The following is a 22,219-nucleotide window of genomic DNA, read 5'->3' on the forward strand; positions in this document are numbered from 1 at the left end:
GGAAGTGCTCTTCTTCTCATTTGGGAATTTGAAGAGTCTTCCTCGGTGGAAACAGTTAACCGTTACTTTATGCATACGTGTACACACAAACACATGGTTGTATTTGCGTTTGTTCTTACAAAATAAGAAAAGGTGACTTTCCCCCTCCTGTCAGCCCTGGCCCACTCTCCTTTGGGGCAGACCCAAGGAGGAGGCGGAAAAGGGGCAGTAGGGTACCAATCAGCTCCAAGAACCACCTCCATCTTCTTACCGTTACTTGCCTTCCTCCCTGCCACATTATTCTTGGAAAAAGGGAGGCCTTTGTTTTTCCCATCAGCTAATATCAATGGAGCGTTCCGGGCATGGTGTTCATCACGGTGGGCATTTCACAGTCAACCCCCTATTCACAGAGCTGGCCGTGGAAATGGGAATGGGAAATATAGGGCACTGTGGGATAAGTGTTCGCGGAAAGAGCCAAGGGCAAACGTGCAGGGAATCCCAGGGACGCGCCGCCTGGTGATGGGAATGCAAAGACAGGAGCTAGTGTGCTGCAGAGAGCTTCTTGGATGTTCTTTCCATTGAACTCACTGCCAAGTCAGTTCCCTTGTTCAGAGGTTGAGGAATAACATGGAGGAAACCAGGGCTCCAGGAGTTGAACTGATGTGCCCAAAGCCCCCAAGCCTAGCACACGTCACTGTCAGGATTTGAACTCAGAAGTCTCTGAATCCTAAACCATTGCTCTCTTGGGCCGGGTTGCATCCAGTGGAGGTGGGAGAAGGTTTTCAAGCAGAAGGCCTCACGCCGGCGCACCCCATGTCGCCACTCGAGTCCCTTGGAGCTAGGCATGCAGCTTTTGCTACCGAACCTTTCCTCAGCGCCCACGTTTTAGAAGCAAGGTGAATTTTTAACTTCGAGCCCTTGGTCCACGTGTGGGCTTCGTGTGTGACTCACCCTGCGGTGATCATCCGTAACTCAGGGCAAGTGAGGTCCTAGCCACAGAGCTGCTGGGTCACCACCCAGAGGACATTAGGACGGTCCGGCAGAATGAGACTGGCTGTCGCCTGCCTGCAGAGATGTTGCTGCCTTCACCTCTCATGGGCATTTGACGTTAGCGATGCCTTCCTTAACCTTCCGGACCAGCCATCCCCAGGAAGTGGTCTCGTAGGAGAGGTCAATCTCGCCAGTTTTCCGTGTTCTCCCGTCCAGCTCTGGAGTCTAACAGCACTTTGTGGGAGGCAGGGATGAGCCTCCTGGCTGAGTTCATTGTGGGGTCAGGCTGATAGCCACGTGGTCTTGGCCTCCCACACTAACGAGATCAAGTCACTACAGAAGGTTGAAGCCATCCCGGCAGACAGCGAGGATAGCTTCTGGGCGGGCGGTGGGGGAGGCAGGAAGTATCCAGACTTCACAGAGATGTTGTGCTCTGCCTGAGAAGATGTAGCAAGGCCTCCTGGAGAGAAGGTGGCCGTCGACTGGCCGCTTCAGGACCCGTGCTTGTCTGCTGGCCTCAGCCTGCTGCTGGGCATTTTTCCATATGCTTACAAGTCAAGGATTTCTAATCTCTGGGGTGGGCAAAGGCCTGTAGCCCTCCTTGGAAGAATGAAGCCAAGCTTCATCTCTCTGTCCTCCCTCGGAGCTGAAAAAAGTGGTTTGCTCACACCTGGGGCTGCTGCTGGGTGTGGCTTCCATGTGAGCCCTGTGCCTCTAACCCTCCCTCCTTCCTGGGGAAGGGTGTGCTGGAATTCTTGAGGCTGGTTGCTTTCCAGCCTTTTTTAAGCCACAAACTCATATTTCAGATTGAAATCTTAGTCAAAACATTTAATATATAAATGAGTAAATGCTGTTCTTTTTTTTTTTTTCTTAAGATTTATTCATTTGAGAGAGAGAAAGAGCCCAAGCAGGAGGGGCAGAGGGGGAGAGAATCTGAGGCCAACTCTGAGCTGAGCAGGGAGCCTGATGCAGGGCTCGATCTCATAGCCCTGAGATCAGGACCTGAGCTGAAACCAAGAGTCAGACACCTAACAGACTGCGCCACCCGGACACCCCTAAATGAGTAATTGAAGTTCATGCTCTTTTACCCTTAGCAGTGGCCTCTTCGGCTGTTCCACTGAGTAAGGTTTGAAAACCACCCTCCTTAGGCAAAGGGAGAAGGAGGTGACTTCCTCTTCGCTGTTCCTGCAGCCTTTTCAGGGCAGCGTGAGCTCTGCAGTGTGCTCGGCCATATTCCTCTGAAGACAGCAGACTCACGAAGAGAGTGGTCATTCTCATGTCACAGTTGAAGAGGAGTCATCCTAGCTATGAAAGTCAAGCTCTTGAAAATCTGTTAAAACAAGTTCCAAAGGTCAGCTTTATGCCTCGGCTGATTGCAGAAGTGGTTCTCAAAGTGCTTGTTGGTGGGCCAGATCACCCCAAGATGTGTGGGCTTTAATTTTAACTTTTTTTTCTTTAAATATTTTATTTATTTGAGAGAGAAAGAGAGAGCAGGGAGCCCGACATGGGGCTCGATCCCACAACCCTGAGATCATGACCTGAGCCGAAGGCAGACGCTTAACTGACTGCGCCACCCAGGCGTCCCTAATTTTAGCTTCCATAGCAAAATTTGTTTTGGGGAAGTTTAAGATTTCCACAAAGATTTGAACTTTATGAAGCACAGAAATGATTAAGTGCAGCAAACTTTTCATTGAGAATCCAGTATGGCCTAGACCCTCAAGTAGATGAGATGTTGGGCATAGAGAGTGGAATAAGCAGAGTCTCTGTTCTTGAGGACCACTAAACTTTTCTGTTGTTTTTGGCCGCATTTGGGGAAATACTAGATTTCCAGTAGATTGTCTCGCAGCTAGGAGACTCTGCAGTGGAACAGTGGGGAAAAGACTGGGTGGTTCTGAGTGTGGGAGGATTAATAAGGAAAGCCTTGTTGGAGGGGGTGCCGTTAGAACTGGGCCTTCAGGAAGGCAGACAGTTTCCCGTCCGAGATATGGGGGTGTTTGGGGAATCACGAAGAACACCATTACTTGGAGGCACGGGATGGGAATGAGGCTGGTGGAGCCCAACGGGAAGGTCCCGGATCACCTGCAAGAGAGTGAGGGTCACCTTGTGGGCCATGGGGAGCCTGTGGGGACCGCTCATATTTAAGCTTTGGAAAGCTCTCTCCCACTGTTTTCAGAGGGATGGCCAGGAGGGAGGCAGAGCTGGAGGCAGGGAGCCTAATTCAGGGGTTGCTGTAGTTTGGGGGGGGCACACCCCTCCAGGGCTCACATCCACTCTTCCCCGCTCTCCGCGGCTGGTTCCCGCTCCAGTCCACTGTGACTGCTGTGAACTCTTCCTTCCTCAGTGTTTTTAAAGAGTAGTTTATGTTTAAAACTCCTGTCCTTACTAAGTCTGAAAAGTATATGCTGACACGTTTCAGTAGCAGCATTGAACTAGGTGTTTGAAGGTTGGGTTCCCTTAGAGTCATGGCAGCTCACTGAGGGTGTGCGTCAGAATTAACTATGAATTTGGGCTGCTGAATATTAAATATAACAAAGTTAAAAAGTGCAGAGAATTACCATAAAATATTTATGTTCGTACCAACTAGAAATGATCATTTTCATTAGGACGTATTTCCTTTAACTTTTTTCTCAGTGGAATGAATCAAATGGCAAAACATTATTCTTTTTTTTTTTTTTTTTAAAGATTTTATTTATTTATTTGACAGAGAGAGAGACAGCACTGAGAGAGGGAACACAGGCAGGGGGAGTGGGAGAGGAAGAGGCAGGCTCCCAGCGGAGGAGCCCGATGTGGGCCTCGATCCCAGGACTCTGGGATCACACCCTGAGCCGAAGGCAGATGCCTAACGACTGCGCCACCCAGGCGCCCCCAAAACATTATTCTTACTTTTTCCAGTTTCCTCTCCCCAGCCTCCTCCCCCAGCCAATCTCAGTCTCCCTCTTCTCCCCACCCCCACCAACAGTATCTTTCCTTGCCATTTATTTCCCTAAGAAAATAGAGCCAGTGAAAACTATCTTCTCCTTTTGTCCTTGTCCTAAAATGAATCTAGGTTTTTATCCATCATTTACTCTGAATTTGTGCTAAAGCCATTGCCACCAACATGAGACTTTTTCTCTACGATGTATAGCAGCCTAAGCCAAGATAAGCTTGAATGAGAAGTGGGGATGACATTGGGCACAGACTGTAACCATAAGGGAGGGGCAAGCAGATGGAGGGGGCAGTTGAAGTGGTTGAGGCGTGATGTAAGGAGATGAAGAACCAGGGGCAGAGAAACTGGGACAGTAGGGAGAAGCGGTGAGGAGGTCGGCAGAGTGCAGAGATTCAAGAGCGGGCTAAGATGGATAGGGGAATAAAAGGCGTTTGTGGCCAGCGTGCCAGAATTTTGGACATTAAACTATACGCTTTCCAGTTTTTTGTTTCAATCATCTTGGCTAAAGTGCCTTAAGAGACCAATCAGAGTGCTAGCTAGCTAGTCTAAAATAGAGCTTAGCTTTGAGGGGAATCATTTCTCAGCGATGGGCATGCCATGTTGTGGTCCCTGGCCCCGACAAGGTCCTTGTGACCCACCGCTCTCCAGGCGCAAGGCTGGATTTCGGGGGCCTGGTTCTAGTTCTAAGGTAGAAGATGGCGGCCACGCAGGTCCAGCGTGCAGGTGACCCGTGGGGCTGTGAAACGTGCATTTGGGAATCCCAAGGATGCGGACTTCCCTCCCTCGGATGCTGTGTCACCGGCCGTATCTGCAGTGCCGTCCCCCAAAGCAGGTTCATTCCCCCTCGTCCCGCCCCCCACTGCCATCTCTGGCTGGGCGGGGAGAAGCAGCAGCCTGTCTGAGAAGGCAGTGGGTGGTATGGTCTGAACACTGGGCTGCAACTCATGAATTATTCCCTCCTTTGAATTATTTCACTCACCGTTAATTGACCAAGAGGCCATTAACTATTTTTATTTGTTTAAGCTCCAGGGATTTATTATCCCATGCAGAAGTGTTGTCCACACAGGAAGCAGCCTCTCTCTGCCACTCAGAGTCCCTACTTAGAGCTTCCCCGAGTATCTCTGTATGTTCGGTGGCCCTGCGAGGCGGTCCCGGCCCTGCCCAGAGGCCTCCTTTCCTCACGGCAGCCGAAGGGCACCCTGCAGACCGCAGCCACACTGCGGACCGTCATCTTCTTGAGAAGATGGACCAGACCACTTGTGGTGTGGAGTGCGTTTTGGGGAGGTCACAACTCCAGATGGTTCCCCAAGGAAAGGAGGTCTTCATTCTGCCCTAAGCTCGGCAGGAATACATCTTAGGCAGTAGACGTGTTCGTGTCAAGCTCTGGAAGAAAAGCCCATACTTGCTGACATTGCGTCATGCCAGTTGGACAGAAAAGGCCTGAGATTGTCCGATTGTGTCCAGTCGTTGGTGACTAATTTACGAGCTACATGTGCTCCCCGGGGCCGTTTTCTTCATTCTCGCCCTGCTGGCCTTTTGTGATTTGATTTCTGAACAAGCCATTCTTTCCAATCTGCCATTCCTTCCAATAAGCAGAGAGCTTAAAGTTCAAATTGTTGATTTAATTCTCCTGAAGAGTTCAGGAGCTTCGCGGGGGCGTTGCTGCCGTCCACACTGCTCCTTCCTGGTTGTATCACCACCGGTTCTAGCCAGGAATGGACTTGTCCACGGGGGAGACATGCTTCACTTCACCCACTGGTGCTCCCCACGGCCCCCTGAACCCCTCTACTCCTTCAGGCGTGGGCTGTCCGAGGTAGCCAGGCCCAGGAAGCCTGTAACGACCACCTGCTTGGCCTCCGCACCAGCACCAAGACGCTTGGCCTGGCCGTGGGATTTGGGAAATGATACACGGCCTCTCCTGGCATCTCCCCATCTTCACGGGGTTCTTTCACATTCGTGGCATGCGCCCTCTCTCCCCAGTGATATTTTCACTACTTTGTTTTTAACTGAACTGAGTTAAAGCTAAGTTTAGAGACCGGTGATTTCTTGTGCTTGGGTGTGATGGGGTTAGGACCGCTCATCGGCGGTGTGGTGGTGCAGGGCTCACACTATAAACCAGAGGACTGAATGCATGTTTCTGTGTGAACCCAGCCAGGTCTGGGTTTGCTTTTTAAAGGCAACAGAAACAGTCTCAGTCTCCACTTCTATCCCTTTCTAAAGACATCCCATTGTTAATGGGCCTCCAGTGTAGACAGTGCCCTAGAGGACATGGTGCCGAAAGGGTATGGAGTCGGGACCAGGGCTCCTAAGCCATTCTGGTCACATGGGCCCCATTAGACTGCAAGTTCACTGAATGGCAGGGCTGTGGGCACCATGGGGTGTGCTTAATGCAGTGCCCAAAGCAGTCCCGAAGGTGGTGGTTCTTGTCCTCGTTTTAGAAATGAGGAGGCAGAGGCTTAGAATGGCCAGGTGACTCACCCAAGGTCACAAGTCTGAATTTCATCCCCGGACTAGCTGGCACCAAAGCCCAAACTCCCTGCATGATGTCATGCTGCCTCCCTAAAGAAGGCCGGTCAGGGAAGAGGGCTCAGTTCCCTAACTAAAGATGCTTCCGCTGATGTCTCCTTCAGCTGAGCCCCATCTTCGTGCATGTTCGAATTAAACAGAGCACATGAGTGGTGGGAGCTGATACTCAGTCTGGAGCCAGACCTGAGCTTGCTTCCGGCGTGGGTTCCTCTGGCTTCTCAGGGGAGATTGACTTCTTGCCTCTTGCTGTCGCCTCCCAGGGGAAAGGGGGCCGTGGTCAGAAGGGGACCTCCCCCCCGGCACCCAGACCTAGCTGTAGCTGACCTAAATGCCAGGCTTCCTGGTAGAGGCGGCAGGCATACCTACAAATCACCTGGCTCTTCATCTGCAGTCTTTTATGATGCTAAGCCCCACGTCGGAATTAAAGGCAACACTATTGACAATTATAAAATACTAAATATAGCTTAGTACATTTAAAAATGAACAATGGTAAAAGCCTTGAAAAATTTTTCTTTGATGTGAATGGAGTCTTTGGCATTTGCAAATACAATAAGATGAATTAATTGCTACTCATTACATGGGAAGTCAGGAGAAGTATGAATGTGCCTTCCCTCCTTGGCATTAGCCGTTGCCTGACCGAAATAGCCCCCTTTTGTATTTACTCCTGCTTTCTCTAATAATAAGCAAATTCGAGATCATGGCTAGAAAAATTCAAGTGCCCTGCATCTTTTCTCCCAGACCATCACAGAGTTGTGTGATGTTTATCCGCTCAGGGGCGAGCGCTAATAATCGCAGAGGTCATATGAATCCACGTAGTGCGAGATGAGAAACAACATGACTTTTTAGAAGAGTATTCTGTGTTTTGTCTTTTTCTGAAAAAGTGGTTTTGCAAGCAAATTGCCATCTTTCCTCTCTTGTATTGTATTTTTGTATTGCTGGGGAAAGTATATTTGGGGAAAAACATTTAAGAGCTATCCCGACTTTTTGAATCCATGGTCTTTTTTTCAGTGTGACAGTTTTCCTGATGTAGTGGTGGACTTCCCTATGAATAAAGTAGGCTGGAGTCTTTACGTTTTAAACTGATGGCTCCTCATACTCTTTGGAGTATGTTGATTTCGTATGCTGTTCACGAACATACAGTATGTAACAGCTGCGATACCATACACGCAAGCTCGTGAGCCCTTTAATATTGTCTTTAGAATTTGTGGACGGTTAGTGCCGGAAGGTGATGAGAGTTGATTCCTCGGGATAACTGAAAGCCGAGGAGGCAGAGGGAAGTGGGAATAAGACTTCCCATCCCGTCTGCAGGCTGATTCATAAAACGTCCTGGAGTTTGAGGCGCTCACTGCTCCAGCCGCGTGCATGTCACGTGTATTCCGTGTAGACACTTCCCGAACATCACGTGTTTAAACCGTAACAAGGAGGCTGTCTGCAGAGCCTAGAGGCGTAGCAGCCGCCCTGCTCTGCTTCATGAAATATGAAAGCCTGTTTGCTCAGTGACAATAACCATTCGAAAGGCTTCAGGTGGGGGAGTTTATGCGTGACACAGCCTGCTGGACCCCGTGCGGCTGAGCGGTGAGGCCATTGACAGCCTGGCGTGCCAGAAATTGGACAGGGAAGAAAGGCGAGCGGGCACTGAGCCCCACGTCCCTCGGTACAGTGCTTTATCTGCCCTCATCCTCAGCTCAGACGGGCCGTTTGTTCTTAGCAACCCCCCGTGTTTCCTGCTCCGTAAATGTTTTTCCACATTTCAGGTCATGGGCTTGAGTTAGAGTTCCGGTGGAAAAGGGCGAGTTGCCTTTTCTTTCGCCACTTCCCAAACATTCAGCTTTTTGTGGCCTCCTCCTTTGTCATCTTAGGGATGGAGGGACTTCAGATCAGTGATGAGGACTCCGTGTGAAGTTGTCCAGGCTTTTTGCTAGGACACAGCGTTCCTGTTCACGCATACTCGTGGAGAGACATACGCACACTGGGAGTATTTCCCGTGATCTAAGACATCATAGGCGGTAACTCAGTATTGACTTCGTAACAGTTTTTCAAGAGAAGACAGTGTGCCTTGTAAACCTTTGTAGACCCATCCACATTTCAGAAATGTTGGTGCGAAAACCTCTTAGAACAAGATTATTGTGGTATACAAGTGTAGCCCAGATTGTTGAATGTACAGTAGGATCAGTTATTTGGGTAGATTAACAACCCCTCCCCCTTCCCCCTTGATTCTGGGGTGAGCAGGGAGGAGGGAGTGGAATGTCTTAAAGTCCAGCATATTAGACCAGAGCGACACAGAGAAGCAATTTCCTTGGGTCTGACACTTGGAGTTATAATTTCTTCAATGCCAGGCATGTATCTCAGGGCTGGAAATGACAATTTAGAGGCCCTTCCACTGAAATCTCTCAGCTTGTCATCCTTCTGTACCCCCATTTCAGATGAAGTGGGTCTGTAGTCTGGCTCTCAGTTCTGATTTCGAGATATCACTGGCAGGCCTTATTATTTACAGCGTTACTTTAGATTTGAAACAAAAAATTTTAATCCTTTTAATTTTCAAAGATATATTTTAGATAAAGGGGGGAGATGTTATTAAATGAGAAGGTAGAGTGTCTCCACTTCAAAAGGTAGGAAATCACGGGTATAGACATTTTAGTCCATTTGCAGAAAATTGCCTATTCTCAAATAGCTAGGTCAAGTGCAGAAAGAACCTCTACTTGAGATAAAATTTCCTCTCCACACTTGGCTTTCTCTGTTAGGATAGACAGCCAAGAGCTGCCCAAATTTTAACATCTTGCTGTCCTTTTACCAGTACTTTCAGGCTATGCGTATCCAGATGTATTTGCTTATAAATGGAACTCACACTCACAGCGACTGATACTTTCAGAGCCAGAGGGCGTTAGGGCATCAAGTGCAACTCTTTATTTCATAGGTGAAGAAAATGAGAGGGTTAAAGGACTAGCCCAAGGTAATGCAACCCATTAACGTCAGGCCGAGGCAGGTGTGGAGCCATGTCCCGGACTGCTCTTTACGGGGACGGACCAAGTTGGGGAGACAGGAACGAGTGATTTGCTCTCCTGCCTTTGAGCATTTGTGTCCTTCAGGTCCCTCCTGGAATGCTGGGTCATGAGAGTTCAACTTAGCAAAGGAAGTGGCCCTGTCCTGCAGCTGTGTGATCTCAACAGCAAAGCCGGCGACTTCTCTCCTTTCCTCATTGACTGATTTCCTTGTTTTTTTCTTTAAAAAAAAAAAGTATCAAACTTTCGTGGAGCATCTTGGAGAACTTTTCGATCAGCCTAACGTAGGGGAAGATCTCCAGCACCTCTGCTGGAATAAAAGCAGGCTATGGAGATGTGGGGGACTCCTTTCCATTCAGACCCCGACTTTCTATTCTTGAGTCTCTCCACCGAGGATGCACAGACACACACTGTGTTTGGGGCAGCAGGGTCACCCCCGTCATCGGCATTTCATGAACACCAAGGCCCATGACGGACTTCTGGAATAGAGCCAAGCCCGCAGCTCTTTTCATAGTTATTCCTCAGTTTGCATCAGCCAGACCAGCAAGGAGTCTGGGCTGCCACTGTCCCAGCTCCTCACGCCTGGCCCCTGGCGAAGTGATAAGGCTTGTTCCTTGAGGTGGACGGTGCCTGTGGTCATACCTGTGACTTACGTTAGCTCAGAAGTCATCATCGTGAGGGCGTTTATAACCTCCCATTAGGGGTTAGGTGACTCGGGGGCTGAAGTACAAGGTGACGGATCCAAAAAGAACCCAGTGTGTTTGTATTGATGTCAAGTCACTCCTGTCAGAGAAGGGTGTCGTACGGCTGGAGCTGCGTTTTCTGTTCATTAGGCCTGGATCCCCCTCTGCAGGGATGATGGGGCAGGTGGCAGGTGCAACCACGGGACCAGCGAGGGGTGGATTGACTGGCGCTGAGATCTGTGTATGTCAGGCTCTGTTCGGGTTTAGGGCATTTGCACACCTAGTCAGTTTATTCCACTGACATCAAGATTTGTCTTTTTGGGCATCTCAGTATCCAAAATGATTCAGCTCTTTAAGAAAAGAAAAGAAAAAAAAAAAAGAACAAACCAAAACCGTTAACAAGCTAGCTTTAGGTAGGGTGTTCGGATGAGCAAGTGGGGGCTCAGCTCAAGGACCTGAGGCAGCAAAGCCCCGCACTAGTGCCCAGAGCCATTCTGTTGGGGACGAGGGATCCTGCAGGCTTCCTGGGCCCTCACCTGGTCCTTCAGCCCCAGCACGTGCCCTTCAAGAGGATCCCAATGACCACGGACAACCCCAAAAAGCTGTCACATGAGGCCCATTACTTTCTCAATGGAGAGCCAGAGAAATGTGTAAAGTGTAAAATTCTATGCAAGTGTTAGGCACTTTTCCAAGGGGTAATGTAAGCTTTTGGAAAATTCACATCGTGTTCCTGGCAGTTAGGACCAAGTGGTGTCTCTGCCTTGCTTGGGAGCACCTAATTTGACCTTTTTTAGAAGCCCCTAGTAGTTGTTTTGTAGGCTTGGATTTTTTTTTTCTCCCTTTGGCCTCGCCTCTGGCACGTCAGCATGGTATGGGTCACCTTTGGGTAAATCTCTGCACATTGAAGCCAGCTGTTGGCTGTGTCGTTCCCTGAACTTTCCCTTGACCTTCATGCCCTGTCTGACTCTGAGTGGCAGCCTTGGCAGCCGCTGCCTTTACTTTGGTGCCACCATTTTGTTCCCGTTCCACTGGAGCCTGGGCCTAGTAGAGATTGTGTAGACCTTCCATGAGCAGCCAGGCACCTTGACATGTTCGCCAAGCAGGAAGCTCTGCCTCTACCAGTCAGGATCTGTCACACACCAGGGGGCTGACCGTTTCTCCATCTACACTGGGGAAGCCACAGAACCAGCTCAAGGGGGTTGGGAGTAGTTTTTGAAATGGGTGGACTGGTTGGTAATTGCCTTTTTAGATGGTTATCTGGGTCGTACCTTCCTGCTAAAATGTGAAAAAGACCCATAGTCCCATGCATTCTGTTGCACCCCATATTGTGTGTTTGTGTAAATATATATATTGTTTAAGTGAAAAAGAAAAATATCCCTGCCTTTGTACGCAATTCTTTTAACAAATTGTTTATTGTTGTATCCAGGTAACAAGCATGGTAAGTATTTTCACCAAATTGAGTATTCTGTATTTTAGCTGTGCTTGGCAGACTTTTTGGCTAGCTTTGTGTTACCAGCCTTGGCTTTTCTAGAAAAGACCCATTTAGTAAAGGGAGAAACCACTTGCCCGGTAGCATCCCCTGTGTCCTCAGCTATGGAGAGAACCTGTGTAGCCTTAGACCCATGGTGGGGATACCTGAGAAAGCATGCGCCCCCGCCAGCATGCTGCTTGGCCCCGTCATGGCCCCCCACCCGCCCTGCTGCTTCTGAGCCTCCCCACCAGGTGTCTGCCAGGGCTCCCGGGCCTCGCATGCCTCCAGCAGCTCCTGGGACTGTGGCCCCGTGACTGCGCCCACAAATGGGGCCTGCCTGCACCCTGTGGACAGTCCCTACCCCAGATCCGCCAGCACCGCCCTCTCCTGTCTCCCTCCTCCCATCTGTATGTTTCAATGCAGGGCCTCCCACCCCCCCCCTTTCCTTGAGTGTGTCAAATAATTGGAGAAATCTCCCTCTGGAAGCTGAAAAAATAAATACATTGTCCACTCTTCTCAGAGGCTTCCCATTCTGTTGAAAAATGGAATAAAATATTTCTTTCTAAAAATCCCTGCCCCTGGGTCGTGTCCTAAAGGTTCAGAGTTATGGTAGGGTGAGTGTGTTCTGGCCTTCTGGCTGTGTTTATTTATCCGTGCATGTTTGCTTCTCCGGCCTCTTTTGTGGCTCTGTATTTAGTCCATGTGCTCGTGGCTGTGCCTGTGAAGCTGCCTAGTAGCCATGTGCTACGTATTAAGTCTGTGTGTCACTGTCACCTTCAAGGATCAGACGGCCAAGGATAAGGCCTTGCAGCACATGGCCGCCATGTCGTCGGCACAGATTGTCTCGGCCACCGCCATTCACAACAAGCTGGGGCTGCCTGGGATTCCACGCCCCGCCTTCCCGGGGGCACCGGGGGTAAGTCACAAGCCCGTCCGGCGGTGGCGGCAGCCCCTAGGGGTGAGGGGCCGGCATCAAGCCATCCATACCTGGCACTTGTCCTTGGGTCCCGTGTGAGGGCGAGAGGACCACCTGTGGTCCGCTGATGATGCCGGTGCCCAGTGGTGGGAGGCGCGGGGAGAGAAAGCTAGAGGCCGGCATCCTGGGTCCCTGCCGACATGGATTTAGGTATCACTTCGCTGGTGCCCTTCTGGGTTGTGACCTGCTGCTTCTGCTTTTTTTTTCTGGCCCTTGCTCTCTTTTCCTGTGTCCTCAGGGTCCCTTTAAGGGAACTAACCCTTAAAGGAGCAAAGTATTCTATTACCGTTTTCAATTTGCTCCGACCAGGGACTGAGAAGTTAACGTTATAATCTCATTCAGCTTCGCAATAATCTTAAATGCCTCTCATTGTCATTGCCGTCTTGCAGATGACGAGGTTACTGAGTAACAAAGCGAGTTAGGTGATGTGATCATGGATAGTGCCATCAGGACTCAAAACCAGGGCCTTAGGACTCGCTCTGAGATTCCTTTTACACAGGCTGCCTCCTTTACACAGCAGGGGGCGGCAGGCATCAGAAGCCTCAGGGAGGCTCCCAGTAAAGGAGAGGTGTCTGCATAGCTTCTCGGAGCTCTTGGCCTCTGTCTGGTTCAGAGCTTCGTTATCTCCCGGCCGGCCCTTGGTGCTGTGAGCTGTGGAGGCCCAAATGTCGCACAGGGAGCATTGGCGAATGGAGAGAGGAAGAGAAGGATGGGTGGGTGGGTGCTTGCATGGATAAAGCGATCAGATGAAATATTTGTGAGCCCCCTGAAATGTGCCCAGATCTCTGGTAGGTGTCAGGAGAACCCAGAAGAGCTGCTGTCTGGTCCCTGCCCTCAGGGCAACTGTCTGGAGGAGGAGCTCCGGGGAAGCCTGGGCTGCTAGGCCAAGGAGGCACATTGCTGTCTTGTGCACAGCGATGACCACATCTGCATCTAGAGCGGGTCACTGCAGCGGCCGGACAATCTGAGCCCACGGTCTTTAGCAGGGGTTGCAGTGCGCAGACGTCCTGAACAGTGTTTTCGTGTGAACTCATAATGCTGATGCCTCTTGCGTTTTGCCTTCCAGTTCTGGCCAGGAATGATACAAACAGGGCAGCCAGGATCCTCACAAGAGTAAGTCCAGGGAGGGGCTGGCAGTGACATCAAGGGTCTGGTCACAGCACAGCCTGGGTGGCGTTTCCCCAGGACCAGACTGCCTGGGGGCTTGCAGGAGAAAAGAGACTTAACCCGAGGTCCCCAGAGTCATCTCCCACTAGCCACTGAGGCCAGTAGCAGGAGAGAGACTTGCATCGGTCTAGGAGAGGCATCAGCGGCTCACGGCCACCTTAAGTTTTAGTGCTCATCCAGCTGGAAACAGCGAGAGGGGCCCCGGGCCCTCAAGGCCTTGGAGGGCAGAACCTGGGGTCTTCCTGAGAAGCACTTGTCAGAGAGGACAGTGGAGGCGCTCCTGGAGCCCGGCGCATTCTGGCTTCCCGGTGGTGAGGGCAAGGGAAGCAGGCCTCGTAAGCAGCTGAGGCTCTCTGGGTATAAAAGCAAAAGGAAGTCCTGCCCACCTGCTCTCAAAAGAGCTTAAGCTGTTTGGCCAAGAGAAGGAGAGACTGAAGCATGTCCCAAACCTTGCCTGGCAATGGTGACCCCAACTTTGGTCACTGCAGGGACGAAAAGAGAGGTTCGATTAGATGTCACAGCACACGGGAGTCCGGCTGCTGTCTCTCTCCAGCTCGTCCCGTCCCGCTAGAGCACTGTGAGGCTTGACGGGTTGGTCCCCAGCGCCTGCTGGCCCCTCTCAATCGGAGTAACTGTCTCTGTCTTGGCAGAGCTCTGCAGGCAGGGAACCTTATGGGGGGCGTGCAGGTTGGGCCCCTAGCCCTGGGAGGCCAAGGCCAGACCTGGGGAGTAGCCACTGCTGTAGTCTCGACTTTGACTCTCCACTCCTCCATCCCCAGCGTCAAGCCCTTCGTGCAGCAGGCCTACCCCATCCAGCCAGCGGTCACAGCCCCCATTCCAGGTGAGTCTCCACGGGACTCCCCCTTGGGGGACCTTCCTGCACAGCTGGCAGCTGGGCGCATCGCGGTACCTGCAGTGCCTTGGGCCTTCCCTCCTTGACCCTACCCTCCTTAAGCCTGGAGCTCGGAAGGGTCACGGACATGTTCGGTGCCCCCAGTGACCTCCCAGGAGTTCTTCCCATGGGTTTTTAAAGAAAAGGGAAGCCAGCGGTACGCTGTGGCTCTGTCAGTAGAACATGGCGCTCCTGATCTTGGGGTCGTGAGCCCGAGTCCCACATTGGGCACAGAGTGTACTTAAAAGGGGAAAGATTTGGATGTGTCAGTCATATCTCAATTTAAAACAAAACTGGAAAAAAATATAAAGAAGGGAAGTCCGATCACTTTCACCGAGGACCCTGGGTCACCCTTGGAAGGGGGAATCGCTGTGGTTCCTTCCTCATCATAAACCCGCTGAATTGGACAATTCCGATCTTGAGGGCAGAGAGGGGATTATTCACCCTTTGTTATATAAGTAGGTTTCAGTTCCTTGTACCCTCTCTTGAACGAAGAGCTTCCAGGGAAGCCTTGACTAGCAGCCCAGAATCTGGCCGGCCCACCTGCTCCCTCCCCACACGTGTGCACGTGGGGTCACTCCATTGAACTGTTACCGAGTCCCCAGACAGGACATTAATTCACGTGTTGTGCTCTGTTCCAGTGCCACGGAGCCTTCTGAGAGAGTAATTCTGTAGGGCTGGTGACCACAGTCTTAAGGAAGTTGATGGGCAAACACAAGAAGTTTCTCAGGGGATCCTTACAGGATTCACTTCAGGCTCTTCAGCTGGTCCCCTTGTCCGGGATGAGGGGTGCTCCAGCCCTTAACCTGGGCCGAAGTTGACATTGTGTGAGCCACCTAACGTTGTGCCTCTGGGGTCCTTGGCCAGAATCCCACCCCCGCCTGACTTCACTCTGCCCCTCGACTCTGGTGGAGGGGGCAGCCGTTTTGCAGGGCCCGGCCCCAGCACTGGCCTCAGGCCCGAAGAGAGGCACGGGGCCTGCTTTAAAAGTGATGATTGGTCTTTCAGGGTTCGAGCCTGCGTCAGCCCCAGCTCCCTCGGTCCCTGCCTGGCAGGGCCGCTCCATTGGCACAACCAAACTTCGCCTGGTGGAATTCTCCGCCTTCCTCGAACAGCAGCGAGACCCAGACTCGGTGAGTGTGCTGCGAGGTGTGCCTTGAATCCCATTCCTGTTCACCTTCACACTCCTCTGCCTTCCTTCTCCTTTCCCCCTGCCTCAGGCCTGCCAAATAACATGGGTGAGAAGAGCCAGACTTTCACTTAAGTGAAAAGGTGTTTCCATTGACAAGTAGGTAGAACTGTAGAGCCGAATATTTATGAGTACTGTGGACCTCAAACTCCAGGGAATGCTGGAGCTTGAAGGGAAAGACATTAATAGGCTCTTGTGTTTAGGAAAGTGCAACAGCAGGTGACAGTTCTTGAACCCTGACATTTGGCTGGCACCGTGCAAAGCTATTTGTATATATGGTCACATTACACCCACAAAAACCCCATAAGGGTCGGTACTGTTGGATGGATGAGGAAACAGAGAGGTTAGGAATTTCTCTAAAGTCACACAGTTAATATCTGATAGATAGGAGATTCAAATTCATGTCTTTAAAACTCAAGGCTAAGCATTTAGCTGTTACTCTGTACTGCCTTTGCAAGTCCCTCTTTTCTCAAGATAGCAAGTGGTTGTCTTCGTACGGAGAAGTAACAAGCTGGTATTTTAGCAGTTCGATACAGAAAGCGATGCATTATGACATAAGCACCAGTCACGATGGCATCTAGACTCTGGCATTTTTCTTCTTTGCCGTCGTCCCTGCCCCATCTGGTGCCTGTCACGTCATTGTTTCCCAGCCCAGCCCATCACTTCCCAAACGTGTGTGAGCCCCCCTTCTTTCCCACCCAGCAAGCCCCAGGCCCTTTCTTCACTCCCACTCCTTGGCTGTGTGTCTGAGCGTTGCATCTGTGTGTGGGTGAGCCCTAGGCAAGAATGCAGGAATCAGGAGTTCGTCTTCGGGATCCTCACCAACTCCTTTCCACACGCTCTCTCTCACCCCGCTGCCCTGATCTCAGAGGTCCCAGGCTCTCTGCTTTGCTGTCGTTCTGTCAGGAGAAAGTGTCATGGATGAGTTCACCATCTGTTGTAAATACTAACATACTGAACAATCAGAGGTGACCTCTCCGGGGTCTTTGTACAGTGGCTCAGTGGAAAGCCTCTGACTGGGGAGACGCCACAAGCCATCACCAGAGTGGAGACTCAGGGGAGCCTGTGAGTGGACCCCTGACATTTCTCTTTATCAGTTGTGAACTCTGGGCGTTGGTAGAAAGATAGAGCCTGTTCCAAAATTGGGAGAAAAAAGGCAGAAAGAGACGGAGTAGGTCATTAGGCCAATTGAGGCAGCTTATTGGGACAGGGGAGGGAGAGGCCAGCTGGATCGCTCTTCTCGTGTGGCCGAGCGGTTTTATAAGAAGGGTGATGGTGATGGCATAAAATCGTTCCCCGTGAGAGGCACTGAGGTGCACACGGAGCAGGTGACCCTGCTGATTCTTTGTTTCTTGTTCTTTCTGGAAAGCATAGGCCGGAGACGGGGTTTCAGCCCAGTGATGCTTTGTGCTTTGCATGACTCGTGTTGGTAGGATGCCTCGTTGCTAACAGAATACGCTGCCGTTGATTATTTCGTTCTTTGTACGGCTCCATGAGGACATTCTGTTTCCCCCATTTTACAGATGAAGAAACTGAGGCCCAGACACATTAAACAATTTAGGATGTTTAGCAAATAAGCAGAGGGGTCAGGAGCCCAAATCTATGTCATTATACTCTTTTTACTACTATAAATCACCCTCAGTTTTGAAGTTCTCTCCATCCAGTCTACATATCTCCTGTGTGAGCCATTCTCTCTCTCTTTGCTTTTGACCATTTTTTAAAGAACAGAGCTCCCAGGCACCGGAAAGCACAAGTCCCAAGATGGTAGTTGTTTCCCTGGTTAAAAGACAATAGAATATTTTATCACCCACAAAAAAAATTTTTTTTTTTAAATATTTTTATTAAGATAGCCTATGGCAGCCCCCTCTTGTGACTGTCCTCTCCAGGTATGGACCCTTCGGGCCAGGAATGCCCAGTTCCTCTTTCCGTTGTTTGTGTTTATCGGTCTTCATACTGCGGGCCACTGGATTCATTCGGTCCGATCCGTAAACACTTAGGAGCACGTGCGCCTGCGTGCAAGGCACTGTCCCGAGGAGGAGCCCCGCGCGGCACAGACGGGCACCGCGTCTGCCCGCGTGCAGTGGGACGTCTAGCGGGAAGACACACGTGAGGTCTTTGTGAAGTGTGGGGACTTCTACGAAGGAAGAGCCCTGAGCTCTGTAGAGTGATGAACGGGTTAGGGCGTGCTTCCCTGAGGAAGTCACCCTTACCCTGGAAGGTAAGGGAAGAGTAAGGGAGAAGAACATTCCAGAGGTGATGACTCTAAGTGTAGAAAGCAGTAAGAAAGTTGGTGAGTAGTTTCCTAAAGGCAAGGCCCCCCAGCCCCCTTGGAACAGAGTCCATACGTGCATCGTGTTTCATCCATGTTTAGGATTACGCGTGATAATTGGACTGGTTCCACTGGATTTGGCCTTTTACTGATGAATGGAAAGGTTTGGCTCTAAAGATTGGACTTGACAAGCACATGACTTCAAGGTGCCCTGTAACACAAGGCCTGCTGTGAGTCAACACTTTTGGGCCTCTTGAGAACATAATTATACTTTAGTGGGGGGCATGAGTTGGGGACGGAAAGAAATTGGAATTCATTCAACGAACACTTTTTAAACACTTCCTACATGCCAGCCACTGTTCCAGGTGTTAGGGAATTAATCCTCGTTCTCCGGGAGCCCGTGTTCCAGGGGAGAAGACGTGAGAAGTGCACGAACGTACACATGCACACACGTTACGTAAGGTGATGTTAAGTACTAATATGGAATGACGGCCCTGCTTCACTGTTGGAAAATTACTTGCTCTTTAGATTAAAAATGTATAATTTCAGAAAGTAAGAATACCTTCTAATATATGTGTTGGCATTTTTGGCTTATATCGTGATTTTATTTTATTTTTTAAAGATTTTATTTATTTGAGATTGAGAAGAGAGAGAGCACAAGCAGGGAGGAGAGGGAGAGGGAGAAGCAGGCTTCCTACTGAGCAGGGAGCCCGATGTGGGACTCGATCCCAGGACCCTGGGATCATGACCTGAACCGAAGGCAGACGCTTAGCTGACTGAGCCACCCAATTAGGTCTATCAGACCGTGCCAAGCAGAGCTCTCTCACTGTTGTGACATTATGTTGTTACAGTGTAACATGCGTGTCACTTTTGATGTGGCTTCTTGCGTTCCCACGTTACAAACACTGACTTTCCAGTGGCACACAAATGAACTTACTGTGTACAAATGATCGTGAATAATGGCATATGAATTTATCTTAGAAGAAACGTGAGGGTTTGAAGGATGATTCTTGTGGAAGGAGGAAATGGAGGGACCTTGGGAGGAAAAGGTGATTAATTGAAATGGGATTCATCGAAAGTAATAATTCACAAAATTATTTAAAGCACTGTGACAGTGTCTCAAGCATGAGCTTCTCAGATTCCATAATACATGCTTTATTTTGCAAACACGGGGCACTGTTAAAATGAGTGTGTAATGGCACTTCAGGACCAAGGTCACACTGAAACACTTGTAGCTTGTGGACGGGCTCTTCAGCTCTTAGACTTTCTGTGGCTTCTCAGACTTTAATTTTACTCTATTTTTGTTCCAACGACAGGAGAACTTCAAGCTATCTAAAGTAAATTCAACTGGTACCTTTTAAGAAAGCTGTGAGTCAACACCTTTGTTGACGGTATACAGTATTTAAAATACAACGTCAGACCTTAAGCTTGTGAATTCGGTAAGGAAGCCAGCAAAGCGACAAATAATTAAAGGTCCCCAAACAATTTCAACTTTGTGTTTGGATTCTCCAGATCTTTGCCTACATGCAGACATAGACACACCTTTCCTCCGTCTAAGGGCTTTGGCTCTTTGGAGCCAGTGAGGTTGTAGGTAGTGGTGACAAACGCCAAACGAATGAACGAGCTGGGTGCTGTGCGCGTTTTCATTAGTGATCTCTTTCGTCTTATCACAGCTCCGTGAGGTAGGTATTCTATCCCATTTTATGGAGGAGACCTGGAGAGATGGCTGTTTGAAGCTAGTCTGCAGCCGGGGCTCGAACACACAGTTGTGTAGCAGTAAAACCAAGAGGAGGACCTGGTTCGCCTAGTCTCCAGGCTAGGGTGGCCTCCCTGGTACCAGCCATTCTGGAAAATCACTCTTGAGTTTACGATGTGTGTCCCCATTGCCACCACTAGAGACGTCTTCACGACTCCCCCCCCTGGTGGCGCCAGCACGGATACACCCGCAGGACAGTAGTGGCGACAGCCAGCACTCTGCATCATTTTATGTAATCCTGGGATACAGCCTGCCCCGTGGTCGCCAGTCCGCTGTCATTGGAAACAGGATTGCGGCCCAGGTCTGCTGACTCTGCCACCTGAGATTATGACCAAAAGGCTGCAAGAGCCATTTGTATCTGAGGAGGAGGGGGCTTGGTAGTCCGGGGCCGCTGCTGTAATCCAGAAGGTGCTAGGAGTCGTCTGGGGGATGAGCGCCCCCTGCTGGCGCCGCATCGTGTACGAACCAGACGGCCGCGTTCCCCCCAAATCGGTGGTGGTTTATATTGGTGGAAAACCAGCAAGTCAGTCCCTCTGTTACCTCTGGCTCCACTTGAAGCTAAGAGAAAAACAGCAGAGGGTGAAGAAAGGAAGGAAGAATCTAAACAACAGAGACTATTTTAGAAGTGGTTAGTAATGCTTGGAAATACACTTTGCTACATGATTTCAGTGTTCCATAGCAAAGGACTGCAAGTGTCGAGTGCAGGATCCCCCACCCCGGGGGGGCCCCTTAGAAGCACCTTGCCTGGAATCTGGCCAAGTCAGGCAGCTGCTCCTTTAGGCCGATGGATCTGGGCTGTCCGTGCATACGTGGGGAGTGGTTTTCCTGATAAGGCCTCGCAGAATTCCTCCACCCCTCTCCTGGGGCTCGGCAGGTGCCTCCAGCCCTCCTGCAGCCCAGCCACGTCCTCCTCCTCAGCTGGCAACCCCCCTCTGGCTCAGACTTCCCAGGCACAGTTTGCACATTTAATGCCTGTGCTGTTCGGGAGGCCAGAAGGAGCAGCGCGGTTAGCAGGAAGGGGGTGTGTGCGTTTCCTTAGGTAGGAGTTACTCCAGCCAGAGAAGGGAACACCGTGGAATGGAGAAGGAGGGATGAGGAGATTATTCTCTTTAGATTTTGAAGCAGCAGTGAAAGGAGGTGCGTTCTGCGATGGGTACAGGAACGAACCTGAACAGGGAAGGCACAGCGCAACTCACTGTAGAAAATACCTTTATGTGTCGTGGCCGTAGTGACAGCCACCAGCACTTCCGGGGCTGTGTGAAAAGCACGGTATGCCAAGTATGTTGACGTGGGTACTGTGCTTCTCTCCGGTCTGTCAGTAAAGGAACAGAGGCTCCGAAACACGAGGGTACGTTATCAAGATCCATTGCCAGGAAGTGGCCGTGCCAAGGTTTGGCTCTGCTCTGTGTTCTTAGCCACCTCCCTGTACTTTGGAAGAAATAAAGAGATTCTTCAGACAGGAAGACAGCTGCCTTCCAGCACATGAGCTCCTAAGCACGGGCTGGCTGTGGCAGTGCCTTTCACCTTGCATAGAGAGTTGGGCTGGGTTTGCACTGAGCTCCTTGTCCAACTTCTGGTGCTGTGCTTCTTCTCAGGGTTTGGGGCAAAGAAGCGAAAGAAGCAAAGAAGGTTTTGCCTGGACTTTAGAACACATCTCCCATCGCGATGTAGTGGTACCATGTTTGTTCGAGTGAAACGAGAAGGCTGGTAACTGAATAGCTCTGTGAGATTTGGGGCAAATGCACTCAGCCGGACTCCGGTCTGTATGTGGCACTTCATGGTCTCACTGTATTGCTCTGACAGTGACAGTGAGTGGCTTCCCTGGACACGTCGAGGATTCCACAAATGTATTTGAGACCTGAACCTCTTGTAATAATGTAGCAGAAAATCGGGCCAGAGACATGGAAGGAACCAGGCTTCAGAGGATATGCTCGCCAAGTGGTTTGGACCCTATCGAAATGCAGGTGGAAACCAGAATAATTTTCTAAATTAATTATAATTTAATGTGTAGTACATTCACGCAGTCCAAAATCGATGAGCATAAAAGAATGGAGAGAGACTTCCCTTCCTTCTAACCACTGTTACTAGATTCTTGTGAATATATATATATTTTTTTTAAAGAGAGAGAAAGCACGAATGGGGGAAGGGGCAGAGGGAGAAGCAGACTCCATGCTGAGCAGGGAGCCTGATGCAGGACTGGATCCCAGGACCCTGGGATCATGACCTGAGCCGAAGGCAGTTGCTTAACGGACTGAGCCACCCAGGCGCCCCTCTTGTGAATCTTTCCAGAAGTTTTAATACATACAGAGCATAACATGAGTCTGTATTCTCCTACCTCACTCCCCTTTTGAGAGACAGAATGTGGTCCGACGTGTGTTCAGGACGCTGACAGTGGC

General features: G+C 50.4%; 1 protein-coding gene across 3 annotated transcripts in view; it reads left to right on the forward strand.

Moving 5' to 3' along the window:
• TEAD1 (TEA domain transcription factor 1) overlaps positions 1–22,219 on the forward strand; it is a 253,092-nt gene that overhangs the window by 188,677 nt on the left and 42,196 nt on the right. For all 3 annotated transcript variants that reach the window (XM_040638827.1, XM_040638828.1, XM_040638826.1), the window contains 5 exons: positions 11,530–11,541; positions 12,356–12,490; positions 13,617–13,663; positions 14,497–14,558; positions 15,618–15,742. In XM_040638827.1, the coding sequence (XP_040494761.1) occupies positions 11,530–11,541; positions 12,356–12,490; positions 13,617–13,663; positions 14,497–14,558; positions 15,618–15,742 (381 nt within the window). The remainder of the gene's footprint in view (positions 1–11,529; positions 11,542–12,355; positions 12,491–13,616; positions 13,664–14,496; positions 14,559–15,617; positions 15,743–22,219) is intronic.

Source organism: Ursus maritimus, unplaced genomic scaffold (genome assembly GCF_017311325.1).
Source record: "Ursus maritimus isolate PB19 unplaced genomic scaffold, ASM1731132v1 scaffold_23, whole genome shotgun sequence".
In the NCBI taxonomy this organism is placed as follows: domain Eukaryota; kingdom Metazoa; phylum Chordata; class Mammalia; order Carnivora; family Ursidae; genus Ursus; species Ursus maritimus.